General features: G+C 38.1%; 1 protein-coding gene across 3 annotated transcripts; it reads left to right on the top strand.

Annotated features, from left to right (window-relative positions):
• The first annotated feature begins 2,843 nt into the window (after positions 1–2,843).
• LOC108680113 lies at positions 2,844–24,533 on the top strand. Of its 3 annotated transcripts, XM_018168870.2 has the most exons (5): positions 2,844–2,904; positions 3,541–3,797; positions 16,664–17,001; positions 19,691–19,968; positions 20,499–24,533. In XM_018168870.2, the coding sequence occupies exons 2-5, from the start codon at positions 3,762–3,764 to the stop codon at positions 22,208–22,210; spliced, it is 2,364 nt and encodes a 787-aa protein (XP_018024359.1). In that variant the 5' UTR covers positions 2,844–2,904; positions 3,541–3,761; the 3' UTR covers positions 22,211–24,533. The 3 variants fall into 3 exon arrangements, with proteins under 3 accessions (XP_018024359.1, XP_047736150.1, XP_018024358.1); XM_047880194.1 differs by lacking the exon at positions 2,844–2,904 and having other exon boundaries at positions 3,369–3,797; positions 19,694–19,968; XM_018168869.2 differs by lacking the exon at positions 2,844–2,904 and having other exon boundaries at positions 3,369–3,797.
• The last annotated feature ends 1,848 nt before the right edge of the window (positions 24,534–26,381 follow it).

Here is a 26,381-nt window from a genome sequence, read left to right as displayed (position 1 = left end):
CGCCTTAAGTTATAAAACGAAACCCAAAAATGATACCCTCATTTATAAAATGGAACCCAATGCAGGATTCTAAACATCACCCCAACTTGCCAAACGGACCCAAAAATCTGAACACAAAATCTTAAAAAGGGACACCAAAACCACAGAAATAACGGAAAATACAAATACCTCGAACTTTGGCAATCCAGAATTAAACAAAGAAAAACCATGAGATTCCCTGATATAAAATAACCGAGATTGTCTGCCTTTTTTAGTGTATTATAGCACTCGGAAAGCGTGCGTTGAGTTAAATATTTAGGATCTAGTTAATCATTAAGTTTTTCCATCCACATAATGTGCTTGTGAATGCTATCTTTAGCTGTTGCATCATATATCGTCTACTGCTCGGACTTTCGTGTGTCTCCCTAGCATCCGCGTTGCAATACGCGCAGAAGCAATGAAAGACTAATGATAATGTTTGAAGTTGTCTACTGATATTAAAATTGCAAGCACAAAGCAATAGTATGAGTAATGCCATGGTTATATAATAATTAGTGCAGAGAAACAAGCATGCAACCAAGGAGCTTGGATGCTCTAAATTATTGTGACATAAGTAAAGGAATAGTGTGATTAATTGGTAAGTAAAACGAGTATTATACCGCAGGAACAATAAGCGAACGTTAACTTATCAGTAATAGAAATGTGGTTAATTGAGCAAGTCAATTAATTGAGCGTGGTATATATATTTCAGATCGACGAACTTGAATTGCGTGGAACATTTTTGAACCTCAGTCAACAACTCTGTGCACCAAAATCAACTCGCCTAAAATTATTATCAACTAAATGAGTATGAAACCGATATGTTTACCCTAAATTGAGTCGTGATAACTATTTCCATTGTAAAGAAGAAAAATATTAACATGTTAAAATTGTGTATAAATTTTTATTGGATGATTCATCTTATTGAAAATAACCCTGTCACAATACCATAATGATATAGATTATATTTCAAATTATTAGTATTTTTATAGTTTTTTCAAATTATATTATTAAATGTTAATTAAATAAATTACTTAAGTAAATATTTTTATTAATAATATTTACATATATTATCATTTCTATACACATCTATACAAATATTTGTATAAACATATATCCTTGGCAGTATTACACAAGCCTTGATCAACAGCTGCGGTTTATAACTGCAGGTAATTGACCAAGTAAAAGAATAAATTCGATCACGATGGCCCTTTTCTTATCCTAGAAAAGTTCATCGTGCACTAATTGCGGCAGATATTTTACGCCGTACTTGCGGCCGGGGAAACAGACTTTTACTTGAGGTGAAATTTACGGCAGGAATGAATGACACTCTAAGTTTTCCGAAGCCTTTTTCGTGCTACAGAAGATATTTACTTTGTTGTGAAAATGACAACTGCATTATAGTGGAAGCGATAGAGTAAGGGTGCAGCACTCAAATTTCAGTACATTTTTAATTTAAATTTCGATTAAATTCGAACATTTAAAATTTCCAGTAAAGTAGTGTATTATTTTGTTATTTAATATACAAGGAAACAAATTTTGTATGAGTAAAAACAAAATTTCAAAATTGACTTCTTTGATAAGTTGCATGAACTTTGGATTGGAAATTGCGTTTATTGTTATTTTCTTCTGGCTGCAGCTGGAGCGCGTATAAATGAATCTTCATTCAATTTTTTAGGCCAAGCGTAGTTAAGCAAACCTAAATTTTATTCCCGTGAAAAGTTTAGTCTTTTTGACTTCAGGATTATGTTTCTACTTTCGCAACCGAACAATTACCGTTCTGGAATGGATGTTAGAATGTTTTTGTAAGACTCAGTAAAAATAATGAAGTTTTTTTAGTAAGTTTATAACAGCACAGGTCCTCCAACTACTGAGATGTGATGGAAGGATGCAATCAAAATTATTCATCTCAATCACATACATAACTTTAATCCAATAAATGTATTAATCGTCAGCGCGAGTAAGAACTTAATTTCATTTAGTTACGCGTGAAAATATTCGTCTTCTAATGATATACTAAAGCTGTAATTTTAATTACTTCAGAATAACTTTGGTTTTCGGCGTGTAAATAATGCATACTCGTATAACTAAATCTACCCGCTAAGCATTCGTTTGTGTGAATAACTGCCGAGAAACGTCGCAACTTGAGCGAGACCTCCTATTGTTAGCAATTAACTCTCGGTCTGTTTCATTAGGATTAGAAACAGAGCTGCGCGAGTAGATCCTTTGAGGTAGATCATGGCGGTCACTTGCTCCCATGTCTCTGAAGGAATTACTTAAAGGCAACTGATTAATTAAATAGCAATATTAAGAAATTCAATAATAATTTTTCCATAAATTTATCGCGGGAAAAACTACTCCGTCAAGGAAAGGAAGCATTCGTTGAAAACCTGATAGGCATGCCGACGTGCGCACTAGTGTTTTTCACGGTAATGTGATATTATCTGAAGGAAGTAAGAATCACTTGAAAGTAATAGAGTAATTAAAAAGTGATCTTAGATGATTAAACGATAGAACAATTTTTCTTTGATTTTATGCAGGGAAACAATGATTCACGAAGGAAAGATTCGTGGAAAATTTAGGGACACACGTATCACAACGTGTGTCCCTTATATATATATATTTTTGGTAATGTGGTAATAGCAATTATCCATTGTTACCGTTTCACTTTTCAAGAAATTAATTAAAAAAATGGTACTTGGCAACGATGTTCTAACCGCTTCTCGTAATTGCTTTCTGGCAACAACTGACTCGGACGTGAGAGATTCTGAGTTTCAGAGCAGACAGGCAGAACTGGCAGATGAAGATTCAGTTGCTCTGTGGCTCTCATCGTGTGAGGGTGTGCGACATTGGTCGGCGGAACCAAGCCTTCTCTCCACATAGCCTGTCAGCTCAGTGAGATACAGTGTTGAAAAATAAATTTCGGAGCACAGAAGTTCAATGTGTGAATACCACATACCTTATTAAAATTTAACAGCATTTTTATTTTCTTGAATATGGAAAAATATGCATACCCTAGGCCTAGGTGAAAACAAATTTTATGATAGCCTAGAATTGAATTGATAACTCCCGACTTACTGTTGAAATTCACATCTCTATCCTGCTGCTGTTCCTATATTTCCGTGACATTTGTTTTTATAGTATTAGTTTTTTCATGACGGTCAAGATTTGTAACAGAATCTTTCAACAAATTCTTATTCTAGGATACTAGGAGTAGGAACTATGTAAAAGGTTCAACTTGCAGTATATTTGAAGTTGTAGCAACTAGCAAGGTCTTCCCTCTGAAGTGTACCAAACCCGACAATTTGACGAAACTTCCGACGTTTAGAAGATGCAACTGGTAATGATGAAAATTATTTCTGTAATGAGTGAAAATCTCAATTTCAGATTCTTTTATAGTCAATCAATTTAAATTGACGCAGAATTGGTAGCACATCTGTTGAAGGTGTTCAACATCATCGATTAATGTCCAGAATCTCTACATTGTCGAGCTCACCGAATGTTTTTTATTTTGTATTGCAGAATGAAATGTCAGTTGTATAGAGAATTTGTAATCTTCGCAATAAAGTTTAGCAAGTAGCAACTGACCAGTAAAACGAGTGGAAAGAATTAATGCTGGCTCAGCAGTGAAGTGAAGCAAGGTTTTATGAACGCTGCTGAACTATCTTACTGAATTACAAATAAAAATATGTCAGCAAAGTGCTTGAGAAACTGGAGTGGTAGTTACAGAGCATGACGGTTTGATGTTCGTGCATGTTGGAAAAACATACTATGCACTGGTAAGTACATACTTTTAACATTTCCCCAGCCTAGTGAATAATTTTTTAATATGAGATTTCGAGCTCCATTATAAGTATTCACTTCGTAGTTATATCGAAGTTAATTCAACTCCAAATGCGTATACTTAAATGCCCCATACCGTACTTTAATTTCACCCCCCAGACCAGGTGTCTGTGCAACTACCTATTAATAGTACTCAATGTTTCGTTATCTTACAATATTCTCATTATAAACCATAATACGAACAGTGTAAAAAACTAATTTTAAGAATAATTTTTGTAAGAATATTATTTCCGAAACTAATTTTTTATCGATTAAGATGCTGTTTAGATTATGAACGTGTCTATGAAGATTTCTGTACAAGTGTGTTGGTGTTAAATTTCAACATTTCCGTTCGGTGTAGTACTTGGCATAATAAAATTCTCTGTTATTAATTTACATTTTTGCGCCCAATTATCCCAAGTGACCGGACAGGCATGTATAATTATATCAGATAAAGCCTTGAGTGGGTCTGATGTCAGTTCGGGCCATAATGTACTTAATTAGGTTCACAAATTGTTCGATGTAATTATAATACTCGGTGAAAATGTTCACTTATTGCTAATACGGAAGCAAATCTCAATTCCTCAAGAACTGATAATTTCATGGGGGCATAGGAATAGCTCGGGAGAAGTCTTTGAATTATAATAATGGAAAAGTTGGAATCTCAAATTGTGAATTGTCAGTTTAACACGAATTTAACTTTACCTAGAGAAATTGTCATATTGTCTCCATGAGCTTATTTACGTTCGTTTGATATAGAAGGCAATCCAAATGACAACATTTTGCAAAGCCTCAAATGTTCACAATCTTAAATGCTCTTCCTTAATTTTGCCGATCTTGTGTATGAAAATCCATCCCATCTGTTGCTGTTATCTGGAAATTTGCGATTGACTTGGTTAGGAAAAACCCACATGAATGAGCCCTGTTAAGTCGTATTTTGCCCTTGTCGCTTGCTGGAAATCAGTCAAGTTTACCCCGGTAGGCGCGGCTTTGTTCGCCACGTCGATCTCTACAAACGACGAGGGGCGAACAGAAACTGAGGGGACAATTTAAATCAATTTAAGGCCATTTCAAATGAATAGTACATTTTTTTATTCGAAGCTGACCACGCGTTTCGCCTTCGTAAGTGCTTTAATACTTTCTCTTCACGCACCTAAAAACCCAAAAATCAGCGGGTTACTATGCGTCATTCCGTACATGAAGTTTTACCTGAAAATGATTTGTGTGTCGACTTCGGCCCGTGAATTACACAGAGAACCTCGCCCAGCACTATTCCCAGGCGTCGCACAACTTGGTTAGACGCATTCGCTTGTAACCTTTTCTGCGCGCGTCAGAATTGTAACGCGTGTTATTGCTGCCCAGCACGCGAGCTTGGCGCCGCTCTTCTCGACCTGGCGGTGCAATTCCAGACTTGGCGAGAAATGGTATCACCTTCAGCGATATCCTGTGTCTGCTTTTGTTTTCAATGAGCTTCTTTTGTTCTCAATGAGCTTCTTTTGTTTTACTCTTTTATTTCTGGATACTTTAACTATCCTCAATGCTATTCGTACCCGAAGTTAGTTACCATTGTCAATGCTATTCTACTCAACATTAGTTGACAAAGGGTTATATTCGTGAAGCTGTTTAATAATTTTTTATTAATTTGATTCGGTAATACATTCACGGTTTTTAATTGGCCTGAATCTGAAGTAAGAAAACCAATCTATTTAACTTAATGCATCGAATGCTTGCAATCAAGAAGAATGTACCCACTAGGCAAGTAATGTTGAAAAACGCATAATCGACGCAAATTCAACATCACAACGTCAATTCTACGTTTATTCAACGTCATAACATATATTCTACGTTTATTCAGCGTCAGATGCATAGTGGGTAGTATAAACTGTTTACCATATGCCATAATCGTTTCAATGAAATTGCATTTATTTTATTGTGTCGCTGTCAAATGACTCAATAAGTGCATACATATATATATATATATACCTGATATATATTATTATACCTGATGACATTTAAATTTAATTGATCAGGACTGTCGCTCGGTCGAGTATTACCTCTTACTAACCAATGGTTATGTCTAAAGCCATGCTTGAAGTTCCTCGCTTGATAGGAAAGTATTAAATGTAAGGGATTTAATTTGCTCCTAGCCACTTTGTACGAACGCTGCAATCTTGCCAGAGCCTCAGCAAATCCCTCTGATGTCCGGCCACAGACGCTTTGGCCTTTGATGCGTACGTTCCCAGTCACATTGCAGCTACGATCATACTCCATGTATGAGTTAGTCGTGTCGTTACATAATTCTAGTTTATTTTTATAAGCATTTTACAGGTTAGAAACCATCTTTAACGATTCTCTTAGAGGTATTCTGCTTCTGAAGAGATGGGGGCAAACGGTATTTATTATTGTATAACATTTTTAGAGCGACAAAATATTAAAGTCGTACAATTTGAACGCTACGCCTGTATGAACCGAATTAGCATCAAATTTTACTGCCACCTTACTCTATGTATTTAGAAATTTACAGCAATTATTCTCTTGCAAATTCGGCTGTGGCAATTATTCAACAGACACATTGAGGGGTTAAGAGCCATGACTCCTGATCTTTCTTATTCAATCACCGCAAGAGTTGAGGTTGAGTCTTTCGATACTTGTGAAAAGTTACCTCTCTACTGAACATTCAACGTCACATTTTTTTATATTTATCAATAATTTTATATCCTTTAATACTTTCGAAGTCAGAGATGGATAGTTGCAATAGCCTCTTTATTTCCACCATTTCGTTGTACGCCGACGAAGGACATACGCGCACCGTGGCCACTGGCCATCCATCTTTGCTATGGTTTCGGGACTTCGCTCCTTCCCGCCTAATTTTTTATCAGTATTTTTTATCTCTCTGTTGAGAGTGTGGCTGAGCATTCGCTGAACCATTTCCTCGTGCGCTGCACTTCTTGGGACTCGTTACTCCTTAGGATATAATAACCACTTAGAAAATCTATTTGTGAAATGTCGTCTGACTGTGATGATATCGAGTTGATTATCGGATCTTAACTTCATGTACATTGTACAGTTAATCATTAATTTAGAGATTCCCTGTGTGATTGGCTGAGATCCTGTCTGTTTACCAGGCAATATTTGAGAACTTTGATTTAGAATTTTTTTATTTCGAATGAAGGTAAAATGTGTAGTGCGCGTGTACTTATGTTTGGAGCGCGTTGAAACTAAAACCAGCATTTATTTATAAATTACATCTTTTCCTGCGACCATATGTTGGCCAGCCGCAAACCAACAGTGAATTTACATCGGCTAATATTGCGAGATAATATGACAAATTATTTCGGTAGTTGGTGTTTATAATTATGTGAATATTCCGTCAACGTGTGAATTTCTTTTCATCGTAATTAATGTATTTTTTTCGTGGGGTGAGGATTTTATAAGCAAATATTTTCCAATCCTATGATAACCCCTAGGTATCAATTTACCATTTATAAATGTAGTGATTTTTTTCGTTGAAGAAAGTAACTCAAATGTTTTAAAAATTTGTTGCGACTTGACTTTTACCGCGTCTTATTTAAATTATTCTAAAATTTCAATTAAAGTTTACTATGGATCCGTTCAGGCTTCAGAATTCCCTTAGGGACCAACGTTTCGAAATTTCTTCTTTTCTTTCCGCGGATAATTGCGATACAAAATTTTATTTCAGCTTAACATGACCGAAATTTGAAGAAACATCGCAATATGAAGGATTCAAACGAAACTAAACTAGCATAAAATTTCGCCATCGTGTTTGCACTTCGTTTTGGTTGTAAAATCTGCAGAATATTTTATGTTCGGAGTTGAATTACTTCGAGCGCTATCGCTCAGTATGATAACTGAAACCAGTGAGCTCTAAAGCTTGCAGATGTCGGTAATTTTCTGTCGCTAATTTTCTGTCGGTAAATTTCTGTAAATTTTTTTGGCAGTTCTTCTAGCAGCTGTCAGTCCTCCAGCTCCAGTGATTAATTTCTTATCAAACTTCTGCTCAGAAGTTTGATGTCTGATTTTTCAAGTGCGTTTAATTATCTTGGAAGCTTCCAATTTGAATTTCCTGCCTTGCCTCTTGCTGTAGAGCTAATAGTAAGTTGATGCTATACGAGTTCTCCATTACCTGCAAAGTTTCTCTGGCAGTCAAATCTGAGGCAAACTTGAGATGTATTCCTCGTATTCTGAAGATTAAAGCTAATTAATTTCTCAGATTATTTTCCCCAAGAATTTGCTGTGAAATTGTGGAAGTTCTTCTTGTTCTAAACTCCCAGAATTGAAATATTCTCGAATTATTTAAAGCTCGGTAGCAAAAATTGATGCTACGGGGGATATCCTGTTCTTGCTAAGTCTGTCACGATGAATATTTAGAGAAGATTGTAATTTTATTGTTAATAATTTCTTATTTATTATTTGATCCATACCCAATATGGCATTTCACCCTATTTTATTTGAAGCCATTTCGGCGGCAGACCTGTAATCTATTCCTCACATTTCTACGATAGGAGGTCCATGTCTGCGCCTGACGTGCGATAAGCGGCCTTTTATGAAAGAATAGCCCCGCCATCTGACACTTTGGAGATTCTCTCGAGTGTGCAATTGATGTTTAGCTCCTAGGGATTGAGTCCGTTGAGTACCACTATCTTATACGCACGGAGTAGACTATGTAGAAGTAGACTATACGTATATACTGAATTGAACCTGTGCCTGTATGCGTTAGCAAATAATATGAATGCAGTTAACTTGACGTATATCGTATCGTTAATCGTGGATTACCCCATGCAAACTAAAATTGACATTTTAATTTGCTATTGATTTGCGCTCAGTGACATTTCCTCTGTCTTGAATGGTGCTCTTAATTTTCTGGATAGCGCGAATAAATGTCGAGAATCCGTAAGGTGGTTGTTCATTTCTCTAAAGAGTTTGTTTCTGCGCTCGTCTGGACTTCACCTCTCGAACTTTGCTGTCGTTCTCGTTGGTCCGATGGATTGTCTAATTTCTCACGTCCAAGCGTCTCCAAAGTAAGTTTTTTTTACAGAGCAAGCTTTTCTTGCTGTAGCAACAACCGGCAATCGTTCCTCCGCAGCTCTTCCCCTTCCTCACTCCGTTTTCTGGCGAATTTTCGAACCTTCGTGGAAAATTGGAGGGAATAGGGTTAGCTTGAAAGCTATTTAGGAGACGAGAGACTCCCGGTGCTGGAACTAGTTCACAAATTGGCTGTGCCGTTGCAGCACCGAAATTGTTACATCTTACCTGCGATCGCGAATGCATGTGTCTGCAACAGATGTTACAAACTCCTTATAGTGATTCTTCAAAAGTAGATTGAGATTTGCTTATAATTTTGTAGCGTACCAAATGCTAAAAATTATTAGTCCCACAAAAAACCTGCTTATCTTTTGGAATATGTTGTGTTGAATTCATGCACTTTTAACTGGTTTCAGATAGAACAAGAGTTTAATTCATATGACATAGAGCCTTGATCGGTCATTCTTTCCGCATACTTCTTGAAAATGTATTATTTAAATGTATTTCGAGGCCTTGGCTATATTCTTCTATCCGCTTTTGGCATTGAGGAAAAATGTAATATATTAGTTGCTAGTTTGGGTGTATATTCTACCAAAATGTTCGAACAAATTCTTGCCTCTTGCGTATGTGAGCTACCCACTCCCCTCTCCTCTAGAGACGGCATAGGCGCTAAGGGTCTCTTTAGATCTTGAGAAAAGGCGCAATTTTGTGTCATGAGCTGCCTTTTGCTTCAGTTGCTTTTCTTCATTGCGGTTTTATTGAGGAAAAATGAGGCCAGCGATGCCACTGAACTCTGAGGTTTTATGCGTTCGCGATGTATGTAGTTTCTTTGCTGATGACTTTTTAAGCTGCTATGAATTTAACAAATAAATAACTTGGTAAAGTAAGAATTGAATGGATACCTAGCTTTGCATTGAGCTCAAACAAGTCTTAGTGCCTGTTTATTGAGGATTTTTTGTGTCTTTATTATTCTGAACTTTTATGCTTTAATTTTGTATTAAGTGACATTAAGTATAATATATTTCCACTGTAGGTCATATTTTTATCGCAGATAATCGTCTATTTTTTGTATTCATATGGCGACCTTTTGTAGGTGCATGATTATTTCCTTCATATGTAAAAGAGTTTGCCATAACGGCCCTTTTGTTATTGTTATACAGGCCCTAGAAAGCGTTCACTTTATTGTAACTTGTGATTCATGCCAAATTATATCCGCTTCAATCCGCACTTCATTGCTTCTAGTACCATGTTTTTTTATCAAAGAAACGTATTTCTATAGAGGCACCTGGCAGCACAAAAACTTTTACTCCTTTCAATTTCACTGAAATGTTTCAGTTCATTGAACAGGATACGTTCTGATCATTCTAGTCATGATGCTGATAAAGAACTTGCACAAAGACTTAAATATTACTGATAAAATCACGCACTCGGACCATTGTTCTTCCCGTGAAATTGAGAAATTATCAGTCGTTTCAATCTGGTGTTTCAATCTCTCATTGTTTCTGCACGAATGCGTCGAATGAACGATCGTACAATCCTGTAAAAAGTCGAATTCCGGCAAATATGGTCGGGAAATTCGTGACGTAACCGCCGTTGTTTTTCAGTGGCTTCTCTCATGCTGGTCGATGTGATCTTTCAAAATTTGAACTGTGGGGCAATATCGGCGAATTTAATTTTTAATTTTACCATAAAATCTTTTTCTCACGCTCAGTTCATTATCTAGAATAGGAGAATTAAACGAATAGGATAGAATAGGAAAAGCCAAGCCGGTAAATAAAATCAAATGATTTTCACTCTAGAGATATTTTAAATTTTACCTCCTGTGATCATTTTAATTAGTGTTGATTATTTTCAAGAAATAATTTCCAAATATTTTCATTAAAACATTTATTAAGCACCTTTTGGCGTTTTGTCATTTCAAGAGAAAATTGATTTAATAGTTGGGTTTCATTTTGTTTTACTTCAATATACATTCCCTATAAAGATAATTCCTATAGTTCGTGATAAAGAAAATTGATATCTCCTAAAGACTTCGTTAGTGTTCGCACAAGACTTCGTTAGTGTTGGAAGTATATAAGATTTTCTGAAGCCATAGAGAAACCTTACGTAATATCGTGATATGCAATGGTGCGGACTCGTATATACAACGTAAGAAAGTCGTTCCTTTTGACGTTGTTACAAAATTTTGCCCTGGGAAGAAAACGTGTCTGTTTTTCTTGCGAATGAAGACCTTGCGGCGGTTTTCCTCATAAGCATTTCTCGGAAGAGCTCGAGTTCGTGTCGAAAATTTTTGCCTGTTGTGTTACTCCTGCAACTGCAGCTGTGAAGTTGACGAACAATTTACGCCGTTTTCTTCCGTTATATGTTTATTTTGTGTGCTTGGAAGTGAGCAGTTGGGAGATTCATTTGTGCCGATTTTCATCTCGAAATTTCAATTTTCAGCAAATCTTAAATGTGATCAAACTCATAAGCCGAGCCTCTTGCTGTGTCACCGACGCTTTACCAATACACTAAGAAATAAAATAAAACATTTTTGCTCATTTTGTGGGTCGTTTTGACCCAGTTTGGCTCAGAAAAAGAGCGAATGAGTGCTACCTTCGCTCTCTGTTCGTGCTGCTGGTAAGGAAGCGTGTCAAGATTTGGACAATTTAACTCGTTAATTTTTCTGCGTGTAATCCTCGCAGTTCCATAAGACCTCCCATGAATCGCCGTGGCTTGAGCTGCATGGCCCTGGTCTGCAGGACTGCATGGCCCTGGTCTGCAGGGCTGCATGGCCCTGGTCTGCAGGACTGCATGGCTCTGGTCTGCAGGGCTGCATGGCCCTGGTCTGCTTGCCGCACTCACCTCGTCTGCAGCTGCGGGCTGACCTGCAATGTTCACTAAGAAAACTCAGCGTGTCTTATTGTCCTAATATTGACACAGTTTCTTCATACAGCTCGACCAGAAAGCGGACGTAGCGTTGATACGCCCTTGTGCCGGGTCAAGCAGGGTCAGGATGACACAAAGACAGAAGTGCATCGGTTTTTGTACAAAATATCAATCATTTTTCTGAGTGACTGGAGTGCCTAGGCTCATAGCATCGCCACGCAGCCGAACTTTATGTTTACTAGGACTATAATTGAACATAATTTGATTAAAATATACATTTTTATTTAATTATGTAGATAATTAATTCATAATTGACTTTGGTCTAACCGGTTTTATCATTCAACTTGCAGAATTTTGTAGTGTCGGAAATTAATCTCACTGTAAGAAAAGTTTCTGAATTTGTATAAAATCCTTTCGAACACAATGGTGAAATTATTAGTTCACGATTAGAAATGATTAAGTCACTATAGATATTTGCTTATGCCCAATGTTGGCTATATATGCACGGTCTATAATTCATAGCAACCTCGATGGAATGCAGTAGCGGCCGCATATTACTGTATACTCGTATGCAACCGCTATAAAATGCAGTGTAATGCCGCGCGTTATACTCGAACGCAACCGCCATCTATAGAATGCTGTAACCTGTTATATATAGAATGCTGTACCGGTCATATACAGAATTCTGTGCCTGCGTGTCATCACGCATGCTGTATGTTTGTATCACTACGTGCCGCACCATAATTCAGTACGTAATCACATAGGATCTTCGTTATCTAAACGTCCACTAATTCCCTTATGACTAGAGCAGATTTCTCCACTTGATCCAGGTTATTCTGCATGGGCCTTAATTCCTTTTTGTCATTCAGCCGTAAATGGTGAATAAATAATAAAAATAAAATAATACTCTGTATTAACCGAATAGATTGCCTGCATATAGTAACGATGATGCCTGCATATAGTAAACGAATAGATTGCCTGCATATAGTAACGATATACGACACAGACCGAAGGCATTGTTATCCCGTATTGTTTATCTATGATTATAACTTGTTGACTCTTCACGTAAGCTTTTACAATTGCTCAGAACTTTCTGCTGAGGTCCAAACATAGATTAATGATATTTGCTGCCATATTTACTTAGCTGTTCATTTATTCAGGGAATGAATGTGTGTATAAATAGGGATTCAATGATAGCAACAATGTATTAAATTACTTGAAAGTGTCGGAGAACATGATTATGACGAGCAGTTGTTTTCTCACCTGGGCGCACTGCGACCTTCAAATCGTGGCCCGGCGCTGGCGACGTTCAAGGGCACTTTAGTTGTGGGCCACCCAGGCTTGTGAATAAGCCAGCATCCTCGTAACCGAGTCAACATTCATGAGCCTCATGTTTACTATTCCAATTGTATGCCATTCCAATTAAAATTTGTTTTCACGGAGGGTCCCGCATTCTTTTGTGGGTAAATTGCAACGGACCAGATAACGAGCGTAGGTTTTAGCGTCGAAATGTTGTGTCCCTTTAGGCTTACTAGATGTTAAATGTAGAATTTTTGTGCCATGTTGTTTTAAATTCTTTCGTTATCTTTTTGTGGTCAATATGTTTCATGACCTGACATTTTATCATCAGATATTCATGTCGAATAAAAAAATATTAATGATAAGGGACTGTCTCTGTGAAAAAAGTCGAAGAGAAAATGTGCAAAGAAAATGTCATGAGAATCTAACATAAAATAACTTTTTATTGTGCGCTTGCACACAATAAAAACTTTTCTTAAACCGTAATCAAGATGCATTACACGCGCTATAGAGGCTTCAGTAAGTATAAGCAGAAATGCTTTGTTATTGCTGTACACTGTAGAGTGAACAGTCATCATCTTTGTGCTGGTGCTGTGTGCACATTTTCTTCTCTTTCTTTTGTCTGAGTTTGAGAGTCTTAACACAGGTTTGTGGTTAATCCAGACTCTGATTGCAGCTTGCATTTTTATACTCTTATTTTTCAAGTATTTTTGATGATGTCAGGCTGTGGCAGCATTGATGTACAGTCTTGAATTAAACTTTAATCCGGTCGACTTGAATATGAATATGGCATTAAAAAATGTATGTGAATTCGTTGCAACTGATGTTCGCAATGGCATATTATAAATATGCATATGACAAACGCAATAATATGCATGTATATAGGTTTTGTTTTTTAGTCGGCCAAAAGACTTCTGTAAAAATTATGTATGCATTAATCTTGAATAAATAGTTATCTAACTAATTAAGACGAACAAGCCTGATCAGTTAAGTTTGAGGCACCGATATTTTAGCTGTGATCAGCGACGCATGTCTTCTCGTGCCAGCCTGCGCGAAGTTTAAGTATCAAAAGCGGTATGCTGCGCCCACCTACCTTGTGGTTTGACACCACAGGCTCGTGGGAGCTTTTGTTCTCTGCTCTGCGTACGAAGTCGTTACATACCACCGGCTCTTAGAGCAGATCTTGGACTCGGAGCAAGTCTTGTGAGCCACTGAACAGGAGGCAGCAGCCATGTCTTCGAGTTAGGCCTAAGATGTCTCAATTTATATTCAAACCCGATTTCGGCTCTTATCTTGGTAGTGCTTGTTGGCGGTGGATGTTGTCGTAACCTGTGGATAGCAAGGGTGTAATTTGAAACGTCCTGGCTCCTCCAGATTTAATGGTAGTCTTCGCTGTAATTGTCATCTGAGCTGTGATTTTTATCATGTTGTGGTTTAACCTGCTGAGGAATGATGATCGTGGCTGACGACCATTTACTGAGTTACATGTATTAAGTGCATCTACTCAGTTACTTTTATTTGTTCGTGCCCGCGATTAAACTTGTATCTTACGGATTACTTGGTTTTAATGTACATACAATTGTTTCTCGGACTGATGAAACGTGCACAAATTATCGAAAAAGTAAGTGAAATTGAATGCTTCATTTTCGTTCTACGTGTAGTGTGGTCTCTGACTCTCTTGAACACGAAAATTATATTTATCGATAACGATAGTTTTTTCTGTCAACAACTGTTCCAATCTTTAATTTTTTCTGAACACTAATATAGTTAACAAATGTGGAAGGCTTGTTTTTTACTTGTAATTTCTGACTAGAGCAGCAGTTGACACCTGTTGATCATGAGGCTGTGTTGTAAGAGATACGAACGTAGAGTGAAACAATGCGCAACATCTGGTCGAACTAGGACAGAACGTAAAATTTGAACATTACTTGATTCGCCCTGTGTATCTCTAGGTTATCTACATGATTATTGATAATTATCGAAGTTATCTAAATTAAAATAGTATAATTTCGAAGCATGGGAACGACTCATCTTCCCATTGGAGTTGAATGCATCATGACCTTAATACTTACGACGTTTTTATTGCGTCAGCTGCTTTTTTTCGAAGCCGCGCCGTGCAAAGCTGTAACTTTTTCTGATGCAATTATGGGCTTCTTTTCATAGCTCTTCGCGCTACGCCAGAAATTTTTTGTTGTTTCCGAAGATGCGAAAATTTCATCTGAGCGAAATATTTGTCACGCACTTTCTGCCAGCCGTTTAGTCAACAGTCGCCCTCGCAATTACTGATGCTCCATGTTGGAGAGATATTTTTTGCTGCCGCGTAGTTTTAATTAGAAAACGTTTTACATGTAAAATCAATGCAAACGCTTGGACTCCAGCTATAAAACTCCTTTTATTGGTTCACGCCCAAAGTAATGGCGCAACTAAGAACCAAATGATGTAGCTTTTAGCGGTTAATTGTTGGGAGGACGTGTTCTTGGTGAGAGGGAGTGTCGTCCACGCGAATAGTACAGGCATAGGATAGTCAAGTCAGCAAACAATTTGCAATAATACATGTACATACAATAATACAATAATCGTATCTGCACGATAATACATATATCGCAGCTCCGCAATAATACCTGCATATTGTATCGTAATCCCGCAGTAATGCATCTTGTAGCGTGGCTCCGTAATAATGCATCATGTTTCGCAGCTTCGCAATAATACAACTTATACATTGTAGCTGAAGTGAAAAACTCAGTCGAATTGCAGGTGATCTGTTTCTGAATTTAGGACTTTTCTAAGTTTTAAAGATATAAATTTCATTGCGTATTGGTGATTTGTACAAAATTATTCAACTTGACAGTTTTCTTCCCATTAGCGGGTAATGATAACCTACTTAATTATAAATTCGACAATATCTGGCAAGACCTAATAGCTAATGCTTGGCCAAACTGTCGAAAGTAGTAGGTTCTTTTTTTCTTTGGCGGCTGGAAATTGGGAAAATAAGAGAACAAGAAAATTTTTTTTGTTCTTATGATGTATTTTTGCACTAGCCAACCATTTCATGCCTGCGAGTGCCAAAAGTTGCTTGGAAATGTACTCCTATTGGGAACCAGCAAAGTAAATTTTTGAGTTACATCATATTTGTAAACGAATTAACTTGAATGGTTTTTGTCCTATGCGTTAGCAACGCTCGATCCTGGCACCATTGCGGGCGATAAGCTTTCATGTATCCACGATACGGAGTTACGGGATAATTAGATCACTACACGTTGGAGCTTCCCGCTTGTTTTAGATTTTTCTCGATATGATCATCTTTTTCTAAAACTAATCTGACCCGCTGAAAATTACTTGAAATCGCCTTTCAAGAAATTGGCTCTGAATGTTTGAAAGTCGAATATAAACTGCAAAAAAGAAACGATTTGATTTAGAATAATTTATATTTCCAATAATTGGAGTCATTGAAGGTTAGAAATTCCTTATCGGCGTAACTTCAACATTTCCTGCGTTTATCTTTCATTATTTTTTTTCGAAAGTGATCTAATAATTAAACTCGATGAGCTCCCTCTTCTAGTGCATAAAACATTTTCGATTCTTTAATAACTTTAATCACTTTTTGCCCCGACAGGAGGCTAAGACCATGGCCACCGACGATTTTCTCCCGGGCCCACCGTCCTGGGATTGCGACTGCTACAGCGGCGGACCACCAGAACCTCCGCCTCTGTTCCACCTTCCGCCGCCTCCTAAACCCCCCGGCATCAACGGTCCTCTGGAACACAGTCTCGCGGATGACTGCAACGGGCCTTGGACGTGTCCGGCGCTGGCCCTCGAAGCCGGCACCAGCTTTGGATCCTCGCAAGATGGAAGTCTGCCTCGTGCGTCACCGGAAGTGTCCATGCCTGCTATAATCATCAGCGCATCGGTGCTGGGGCTCTTCTTCTTCATAGCCGCGGTCATATTCGTCAGGTGAGCGAGATTTGTGATAAGTTATTTTGAATATCGTTGCTTACAGTCTGCTTTCATTGGTTGTAAAGATTCTGTATGTAGAATATTTTTTATAATTTAGGATTCGCTTCGAAAACTTAATATTTGTAACATCTTCGTGACACTGATTTTATAAAATGTATCCAGGATTTCATGAACGCATGTCAATGTTATCTGCGTATGGCGGTGATATTTTAATCAGCTGCGGAAGTTATGCTTTGAGAATCTCAACTGGACTTATCTCATTGCTTGTCATGTAAGATGTAACAAATATTTTGCTTCTTCAATTATTATTCAATCAGTGGCTGGAGATTAGTTGTTAGTTCTTAAGTTTTTGGATTCATGTGCTGTCACGAGAGGAAGTGTCCTATTTTCCTGCTTATTATTAAATATATTCTTCTATACGGTTTTTAGATTATCTTACCCAAGTACCCAATCTTCAGAGAAAACACACTCCCAGAAATCCGAGTGTAAGATTTGTGGAACCGAATTTTGTGCGGGCAAATATTTATCATGTGTTTGTGCTCGTGGCCGCTTTGTTCAAAGCAAATCACTGTCGCACTTAACTCATTCAAAGACCTGCGAACTCCTGGTGCTGTTCTCTGTCGCGTGGGATATGCTTGTTGTTTCGTCAGTGCGTGCCTAGGATGAATGCCATGAACTTCTGTTGTTTTGGTTTGTCGCTCGTGCCTAAGGATCCTTTCATCACCGACTTCTTACCTGCACCGTTCATAATTGTTTTTATGGCGATGAACGTTCGGACGCCTACCTGTATAGGCTTTTGAACATTCCGATCCGCATTTTATGTTTCTACGATTTGTCACTAAGCGAAGTGATCTCAAAGTGAAATTTTTTTCGTCTTATATTAAGCTAGAGATAATTAGTTATGGTGTTAGAAAAAGGAATCTAATAAGCTTAGATAATTCACAAAGTCTAACGTGATCTGAAACAAAGATTAGTTTCCGATAGGTTTCAACCAAAACCTCGGAAAACGTGATATAGGCTTACATGCATGAATCCAGGGCGCTGTATGTGATTGTTTATAGGTGATCAGTGGTATACCTGCCGTCCACGATGAATATGCGATTCTTCTCAGTGTCAGCTTTGAAAATGTTAATGCTCATCTCTCATGGTTGTCTACCACCGACCTGCATTGTTCCTGGTCCGCGCTTTTTGTTCCTTTTGTTTTGAGCGGTCGCAGCTTAGACCATGATTTCTAGGCTTCGATGAAAGCAATGCCGAGAAACAAAAGGGGATGACAGACGCACATTGGGCCACACGCCGACGCCCCGAGGCACATTCTCCTAACTTCGGGTGGTTGTCACTCCGGAGATGACCGCGCGCCGCTGCGCTTAGTATGCACCTAGGCTCTCCCACGGGACTCGTCTCCAGCTTTACGGCTATAGTTCAATGTTTCTCCAAATCTATTGGCGTTGAACCTTAGTTCGATGTATTTTGATCGGCTCTATGAACATTTTTGGCCATGTATCTGATGCCAATAATTCTTAATCATCCGATGTCTTTATACACAGATTTTTTTGCCAGTCTTCCTTGTTGTTGCGTTTGATGGGTTCTTTAATTATTCATCCATCATTGCACGAGAAGTCGTTGATCTTTAATTATAGCGTAGCCTTCGCTTACACAAAATTCCCTCCTTGCATAGAAGTCTCCCATTTCGTGTCTGTTGCTCATTCAAACGGCATTTATAAGATGGAGCTCCCGTGAAGAGAAGACTCATGCACAGTTTCATATTTCGATTCAACTTGACATCAGACTCTTTATTACCTCACGGCTGAAGAAATTTTATTACTGCTATTTTTTCTGCTGACCGAATTTTCAAACCAGTTTTATTCAGGTCTTCAAACCGGTTTTAAACCACATATTTCAAGTATAAATTGCTGAAGATTACAAGAAAACGTTGTCAGAATGAATGACATCATTGCATGGGTCAGCCATCGTGGCTTTTTAGCGAAGTGTTCGTGGCGTGCATGAGGAGTGTCAAGGAGTTTGAAAATTTCTACCTGGGCTTGATTTCTCCCTCGCCGTTCTTCTGCACTTTCGTATTATTGCTTCGCTGAATTGTTGGCTAAACTTATTACGAACGTGCACTGATCAGTTATTATGGAAGAAAATTTTCTGTAAAGAATTTTCAACGTTCCAACAATGAAATGATTGTAAAATTTCTGATTAAGGTAACTGGATTTTATAAGAAATATGGGACGTTAACGCAAATACTAAGCTGTTTAGCATCCAGTGCTCTGTCAATTTTCAAACTTCCAAGAAAAACTTCACTTAGGATCCATTAGCCGCATAACATTTTTATTCCTGCACTGCCATGCGCAGTATAAATTAAATTTTTACTTATATCTTTCATGGGCATATGTTTGTGCTAAGAAATATTTGATCATTTCCATAATTGATAATTTTCAAATTTCTCCTTTATTTTCGATGTTATTTCAATTGCTAATTCCCCCAGCGTTTCAACAAAGTATATTGCACTTTGTTACTGTGAATTTCCTCCAGGCAACAATAATAGACCACCTGAGGCATCAAAACCTTTATAAAAACGGTTTGCATATTTTCCGTGATTGGCTCGGTGATGTCATTCGTTGCGCGCTTCATGTTAACAGGATAAGCCTATCTCAACGATTTTTGTGCTTGGTTTCTCCAGCAGAATGTGGCGGTCCTACAAAGCTGCCTCCAAAAAAGCGAGCTGTGACCTCGACGCTGCAGATCTTTACGAAGATTTGCCTGTTGCACCGCCCCTGCTTCCGGGACCTCTTCACATGGCGCACAATAATTGTCCTCAAGCGTTGCGGATTAAGAACGATGGCTTCGGCCATCACATGGGAGCACTTCCGCAGCTTCCTGATAACCAGACGCACGTGTATTCTCCGGAACCACGGACTGAAACCCCGTCAGATCATCTTTATCATCATATTTCATCAGGTCCGTTCGCACAAATTGTGAATTTTTAGGCTAAATTTCCATAGCAATATTGGTTGCTTATATTTAAGCGGGAAATGATTCAAAACAGACTGAAATTTTATTCTATGAAAAAATTTCAAATGAAGCTTACGGCATTGGCGTCATTAGACCCAATTAAAATAGAGCTTAAGCCTCCCTATATATATTTAAAAATGCCGGTTAATTCAATACAACATAACCTGAATATGAATTAATATAAATAATGATATAACCCGTCATTATTAACTTGAATTAGTTGAATATGATCATAAATCTCAGGAGCTTAGCCCCATCTGTCCTTAAGCGTAATTACTGCCCTAGCTTACGGTATTAAACTTGGTTTCATGCGGGTTATGGAAGAAAATGTTCCTGTTATAAGAAATTGCAATACACTAAGATATTTCAAGAAACTCGCGCTGCTTTTGAACCTGTAAAATTTAAAGCCCATTAATCTCTGTAAACTATGTTTCATCATAAGTTAGTACTCACGTAAATATTATTTCTGTCATCAGGGAGCGAAACTTTCAGCTTCAGCACCGGCGAGGCGCCTAGCAACGCTCTTCTCCCTCAAAACCTTCATCTCATTCACAACGAGGAAGACGAGGTTTGCTGCTCGTCCTCTGCCCACAGCTACAACAGCAGCGCAACGGGCACCCCAACCTCCTCCCCAACTCCTGCCCACTCGCAGAACCCCAGCGGTCGGTTTGTGCGCGGCGTCAACTTGAACGGACCTCCCATCGTGTCCATGTTACCTGGCTTCCCCTCCGGCCACTGCAGTGGGACTCGGCACAAACATGTCAACGGCGGAGGCCATCATGTCGCTTCGCTGCTGCCATCCTCTGTTTATTCTATCAATCATTGTCTAGACAATCAGCAACACAATCCTGCTGCCAACAAACATTCCGACAATATGGTTCCGCTGGCACAAATTTATTCTCCCGGCAGCCACTTGTACGAAGCTGCAACGCTCATAAGACCCAGCGGTGATCATACGGCTTCCAATTGCTCCATGGTGCATTGGGGCAACGTGCCAGCTCCGTATGTTGATGCTCCCTATCTAGCAAAGCCCACGAAGCATTCCAATAATAAGCGCGACAACAAAAATGTTCCGTTTGTACATAATACTATGGCGCATCCACTTGAATATGGGGCAAAGAACGTCGCTGTTCACCATGGGTGCCCTATGAGGCAGTACTCGCCTCAACATGGCCCTGGTGTAATTCAGTTCCATCCATTAATGGTGCACGCACATCAAACGCATGTTCATGAGTTTCCCCAACAATATTATCTCCAGCACTCCAATCATTTACCTTTGCCGCTGAATTCATCCACCCTTATGCCTAATGCAAAGTTGGCTAAATCTATGTACGATATGGCGAGGTCCAAGGATATTACGCCTACCAACTCTGATCCAATCGACTCTCTTTATAATACGAGCCCTCACTCCGATCTCGACCTAATCGCGACAACATGCTTTTCGACACAAGCATCTTTACCCAATCAAAATGAATACCAGACAGCATTAGACGCTTATAACCTTAATGTTTTGCCTGGCCAGAGGCATCGCCTTCCTGAAGACTCTCTGCATGGGATGGGCGTGAGTGACTCTTCCGGTTCGTCTCATCCCTCGAGTTCTAATGACGGAGCCGCCGTGACCGAGTCTAGTAGCCTCAATTCCTCTGGCACGTCGTCATCCACGCTTCCTTTATCAACTCCTCTTAATAATACCATGCGTAGAGACTTGCCTCCACTGCCGTCTAGAGCCGACAGGTACAGAATTTATGCCCAGAATAACGAGGCAGGCTTCGCGAATAGATCGAATACGTGTAGAAGATCGGCGAATAACAATAGTGGCGATTCTACTGCTAGTGATAGTTCTAGAAATTTTAAAAGTTGTGATGACCTGAAAAATGTCTCGACTGTTGACAATTCTCGTGTGAGTCTTCGTCAAAATGGGAATGAATGCGGAAGACGAGGTATGGATGACCCTAACGTAGCAAACAATAATTTAGTGAGTGATGGCGCCGTACAAATCGATGCATCTGACAACTGTTCTCTAGACGAGATGGAACCAGAAATTGTTCGATCTTCTCGAGCAGGATTTTTAAAATCTTCAAATAATTCTAGGAAATCGACCCCTAAAAAGAAGCGGCGTGGTCATGTCGATGAAGTTTCTGAAGAATACGAGGAGGATGTGCTTTATGATCATTGTGGTGACACTTGATTATAGGTGAACATAAGAACGAAAATTCTTGATTAAGTGTTCTATCTACTCTTTCTGCTCACTCAGTGTTAATCAAATTGCAATGTCAAAGTGTTGAATGTAGCTCCATGTTAGTGTTGGAAATCATGGTATTTTAAAATTTAATTCTGTCATGTACTGATTACTAAAAGAAAACCTATAGTCAACATATCACTAGGCTGTAGTTGACTCTTGCGAGACCGAAAATAGGAGTGTATGTATATTCTCAAATTGCACATTTTCTTAGTAAATACTTGTACCATTTGTTTGCGAGCCTTACGTTTTCTTGTGGGAACCGTATCATTTATTTGGGCTTCATTTGAAATTTTTACATTATTTAAAATTCGCGTTCTCCTTTCAAGGTTAAAAAATGGTTACGAAGTAACTATTTATTCAACATTATCTGGCAAATTTGAAATAAATTGTTTTCGTCTTCGTCATTTTCCGTCTGCGGTAATTTTTTTTCTGCGGGGAAGTTATTTTTTTTTTGTTTTAGCGGATATACTTTCATAACTTTTTGACTTCACTGTTTCGTTGCCAGCCCACGCAATTTGATAAATTTATCAGATATATTGCGTTGGACCGAAAATGGTGAGAATATTTGTGGTTTGAATTTTAATGTTTGTCTTGAAACGTTTTTCTTTACTCTAGTATGTTACGTTCGACGTTATTTGAGGGTTGTGTATTGCTGTTGTTGTTGCTAGTCACTAGTTTGCTTGTTGGATACTTCCAAAATTTTTTATATTTTCTGCAGGTGACCATCTAATTCACAGAACGTGGTTCTGTGATTTTCGATCACACTGTAAAAAATATTCGTATGTGACTACTTTCGGTGAGAGGTTCTCATCCGGCTTTCTAATATAACCTTAAACTTTTAGCTTCAACTAAACGATCGTCATTTATGAAACTGATGATCACGGAACTTCAAATCTTTTTTTTTTGACATCTTATTTTCCTGGCTTTGTTTTCCATGGATATCAGCTCTTGGTAGTATTTTTTACCCGTCCAATTGATCGGCCTTATGCCCATTTGCTTGAGAAATTTTTCAAACTCTCGCTTGATTTTTGATCTCAGTTTCGTGCCCTAAGTAAGTTCACGATTTGTGTCTACAAGTGATCGTTGCATTACAATGTTATCTGTGTATTTCATTCAAGTATTCAGCAATTGGATTTTTTTTCGCGGAAAAAGCTATTTTTGTGAGAAATATTGAACGGTGAAATAGGAAGATTGTTCTTGAATTCTAGAATGTCCACCGTGCCGTTTTTTCAAATATTTATTTTTTACAAATTGGCGCTTGATGGAATTATTTGTATTAGTTCAGACTTAATTCTTTTTGAACATTTTTTCTTGGGTTCCTTCTGTAATTTACGTAGTTCTTGAAAATTTGTAGTTGTTAGGTTTTTATGGGCCATATTTACGAATGATATTAAGATATGACAAGTGAAAATAAAAAAAACGTTCATTTCCGGAAATTATCATTTTATTTTTTATATCCATTGGAGAATTATAAATATTACTTAAAGAGGCATTAGTTGTGTGACCTGACTTTTACATTGATCTTTTGAACATAGGTATTCGTATAGCTGTTCGCAGTTCATCCCAGTCATCTGTGAGTGATGAATAATTTGTATAATAAGTTCATCCTTCTACTTGTTCTTGTTCTACTTGGATATATTTTTCTTTGACATCCATATTAATCTCCTCACTCACGCACTTCTTTTAGATATGCCAAAAATTAGCCGATGCTGATTTAGTGAAATTCAAAATTAATGATTTCATGATAGATTCCCAGGAAAGTTATTTAAGTCCAGTAGACGTACTTTTATGAAGAATTTTGTTCCCAGGACGGACAAGTTCTCATCCTTGATTTTGGCAAATATTATGTCCAAGTCGCGCATTTCATGCGTTGGGCTAGAATTTAGCGGCTACTTTATTAATTTAATTGAAGTACCTATGTAAATTGTAATACGTCATTTAATGCCACGCCAATGTCCATTGTTTCTGTAAGGAATTTTATCTACTGAATTGTATTTGTGGGATGTGTCCATGTAGGGAAATATCAACCAAGTTTTTGTCTGTGATTCCCGCTTGGTTGACGCTTGGCTTGAGTGCGCGAAGTTCGTCCGTTTTTAGCAACCAATTGCCAACCATGTTAATCCGATCCGTTTTCCGCATCAAAGTTCATATAGACAAGTTCCCATGAATTTTAAGGTAATGTGTTATATTTTATTTTTGTTCTGTGATATTTGTAAATTTACATACTTTTCTAATATTTTAATACATATACAAGTCTTACGTGCTCATTTGAATGTCTTTGTTTTTCTCCTTATACACTCGCGGCGTACAGTCCAACGTGACTTCAGAGGATCTCCATCCCAACACAAAACCTTTCAAAATTCTTGAGACCGTGAAAACCTTCTTTCTTGAAGTTGCATTTAAATTCTTGTAACAAACGTCCAGATATAAAAAAACGCAGCTCAGTTTTCGGAAGCACGAATGTTGGAACAAATCTTCCTAAGTTCCCTAATCGTGATTTACTATTATTTTTATTTATATTATTGCAAATAATCGTGTTGAAGTTAGAAGTTGAAAACAAAATTTCACCGTTATACAGTTCTAAGCTGAAGACTTTCACATAAAGGCAGCATGTACAGTAACATTCACAAAGTCGATCTATCTATTACTGAAGCTCAGGATTAGGAGACTGAATAAGTAATGAATTTATAACGAACTACGCGCTCATCCTCCCTCACTCGACCATAATTCCCTTCTTTCCGCCTGTTCTATGAATGACAAAGTTCGCTGATAACCGAGGCTGCTGGTGTATTTCCGTGTCGTATTTCAACAAGCGGCCAACAGACGTCAGTGGTGTGGTGGCCGATGTGTCGTCAGTGTGATTGAAACTTAACTTTGGATATTAAGGAAGTTTGGCCAGCTGAAGTCCTCGATTGGAGCCGCTCCATCATTGGATTATGGCGCTTGTCGCACTCGTCAAGAAGTTGCACGGACCAAAGATGGCTCAGAACTTGATTTATCGAACGGGCGAGTTAGTCCAAATACAATCATTTGACTGAATAATATTTATGACCTTTCGGAAGCTTCTTCAAAAAGTTTGGGGGGTTGTGATGATTGATTAATTTTAAATGACATTCGACTCATGTTTTCTATTTTGTCATTTGACAAGGTAATTAAGATAGAATTTCAGTAATAGATAAGATTTATACAGATATAAAAATTAACTAGAAGTCTAAGAGAGAAAAAGATAAAAATTAATCGGCTTTGTTACTGACGAAAATGAGGCTAGCATGAACTTTGTGAAATTTCACGTTAAATGAATCGTAGGTTTTCTATGTTTAACCAAGACATATATACCTTGAAACTGAGTAACACATATTGAGTAATGAAAGTATTCGCTCCATACTAAGTTTGGCCAGTTCATTTGCAACAACATGAATCACCGTTCTAGTATCTGCAGAAAAGGTTCGTCGGTTCAATACAGAAATTTTACGACAAAATAAATCACTGCTCGAGTAGTTGCGGAAAAGATCCCCGTTTCAGTACATAAAATTCGAAATTATTAATCACCCCTCGCGTAGCTGCAGAAAAAATCACCGTTCAGCGCAATCTCCCCTCGTTCGCATTGGCGCGAATTCCCTCACCAGCGCCGACGACCGAAGTTCCAATCAGTCGTCCTGGCGGCGTTGGGAGCCGACACCAAGCAAGGTCTCCTTGGAGAGTCGGTATTCCGCGCCTTCATTACTTCGCTATTCATGAGTTAACTTGCGTAACTGCATTAGTTGTGTCGTCAACCCCGGCAATGTGGAGTGAAAACATGGACAAAGATTTGTCGTCGAGTTCCTTTCAAAAACTTCATTTATTATTATTTTTCTGTAGAATCTATCACGTTTGTGTTTGTTTCAGAACCTCCGACTATTATCAGAGGTTCTATAGATATTATATAACTAGGGAATGTAATTGATAATATTATCTATTGTTTTCTCCATTACTCTCTATTAGATTTGTTCATCTAGATCTACTATGATTCATTTAATTTTAGGGAGCATCCTATAAGTATTACTTGCATCTAAAATAGTTTTTCCGTAGTTTCTCGCGATCATTGCTCACAGTAATTTCCAAAATGGTGAGGTTTTGC

This window comes from Hyalella azteca, unplaced genomic scaffold (genome assembly GCF_000764305.2).
Source record: "Hyalella azteca isolate HAZT.00-mixed unplaced genomic scaffold, Hazt_2.0.2 contig4943, whole genome shotgun sequence".
NCBI classification, from domain to species: domain Eukaryota; kingdom Metazoa; phylum Arthropoda; class Malacostraca; order Amphipoda; family Hyalellidae; genus Hyalella; species Hyalella azteca.
This window is presented reverse-complemented; position numbering and strand designations above follow the sequence as displayed.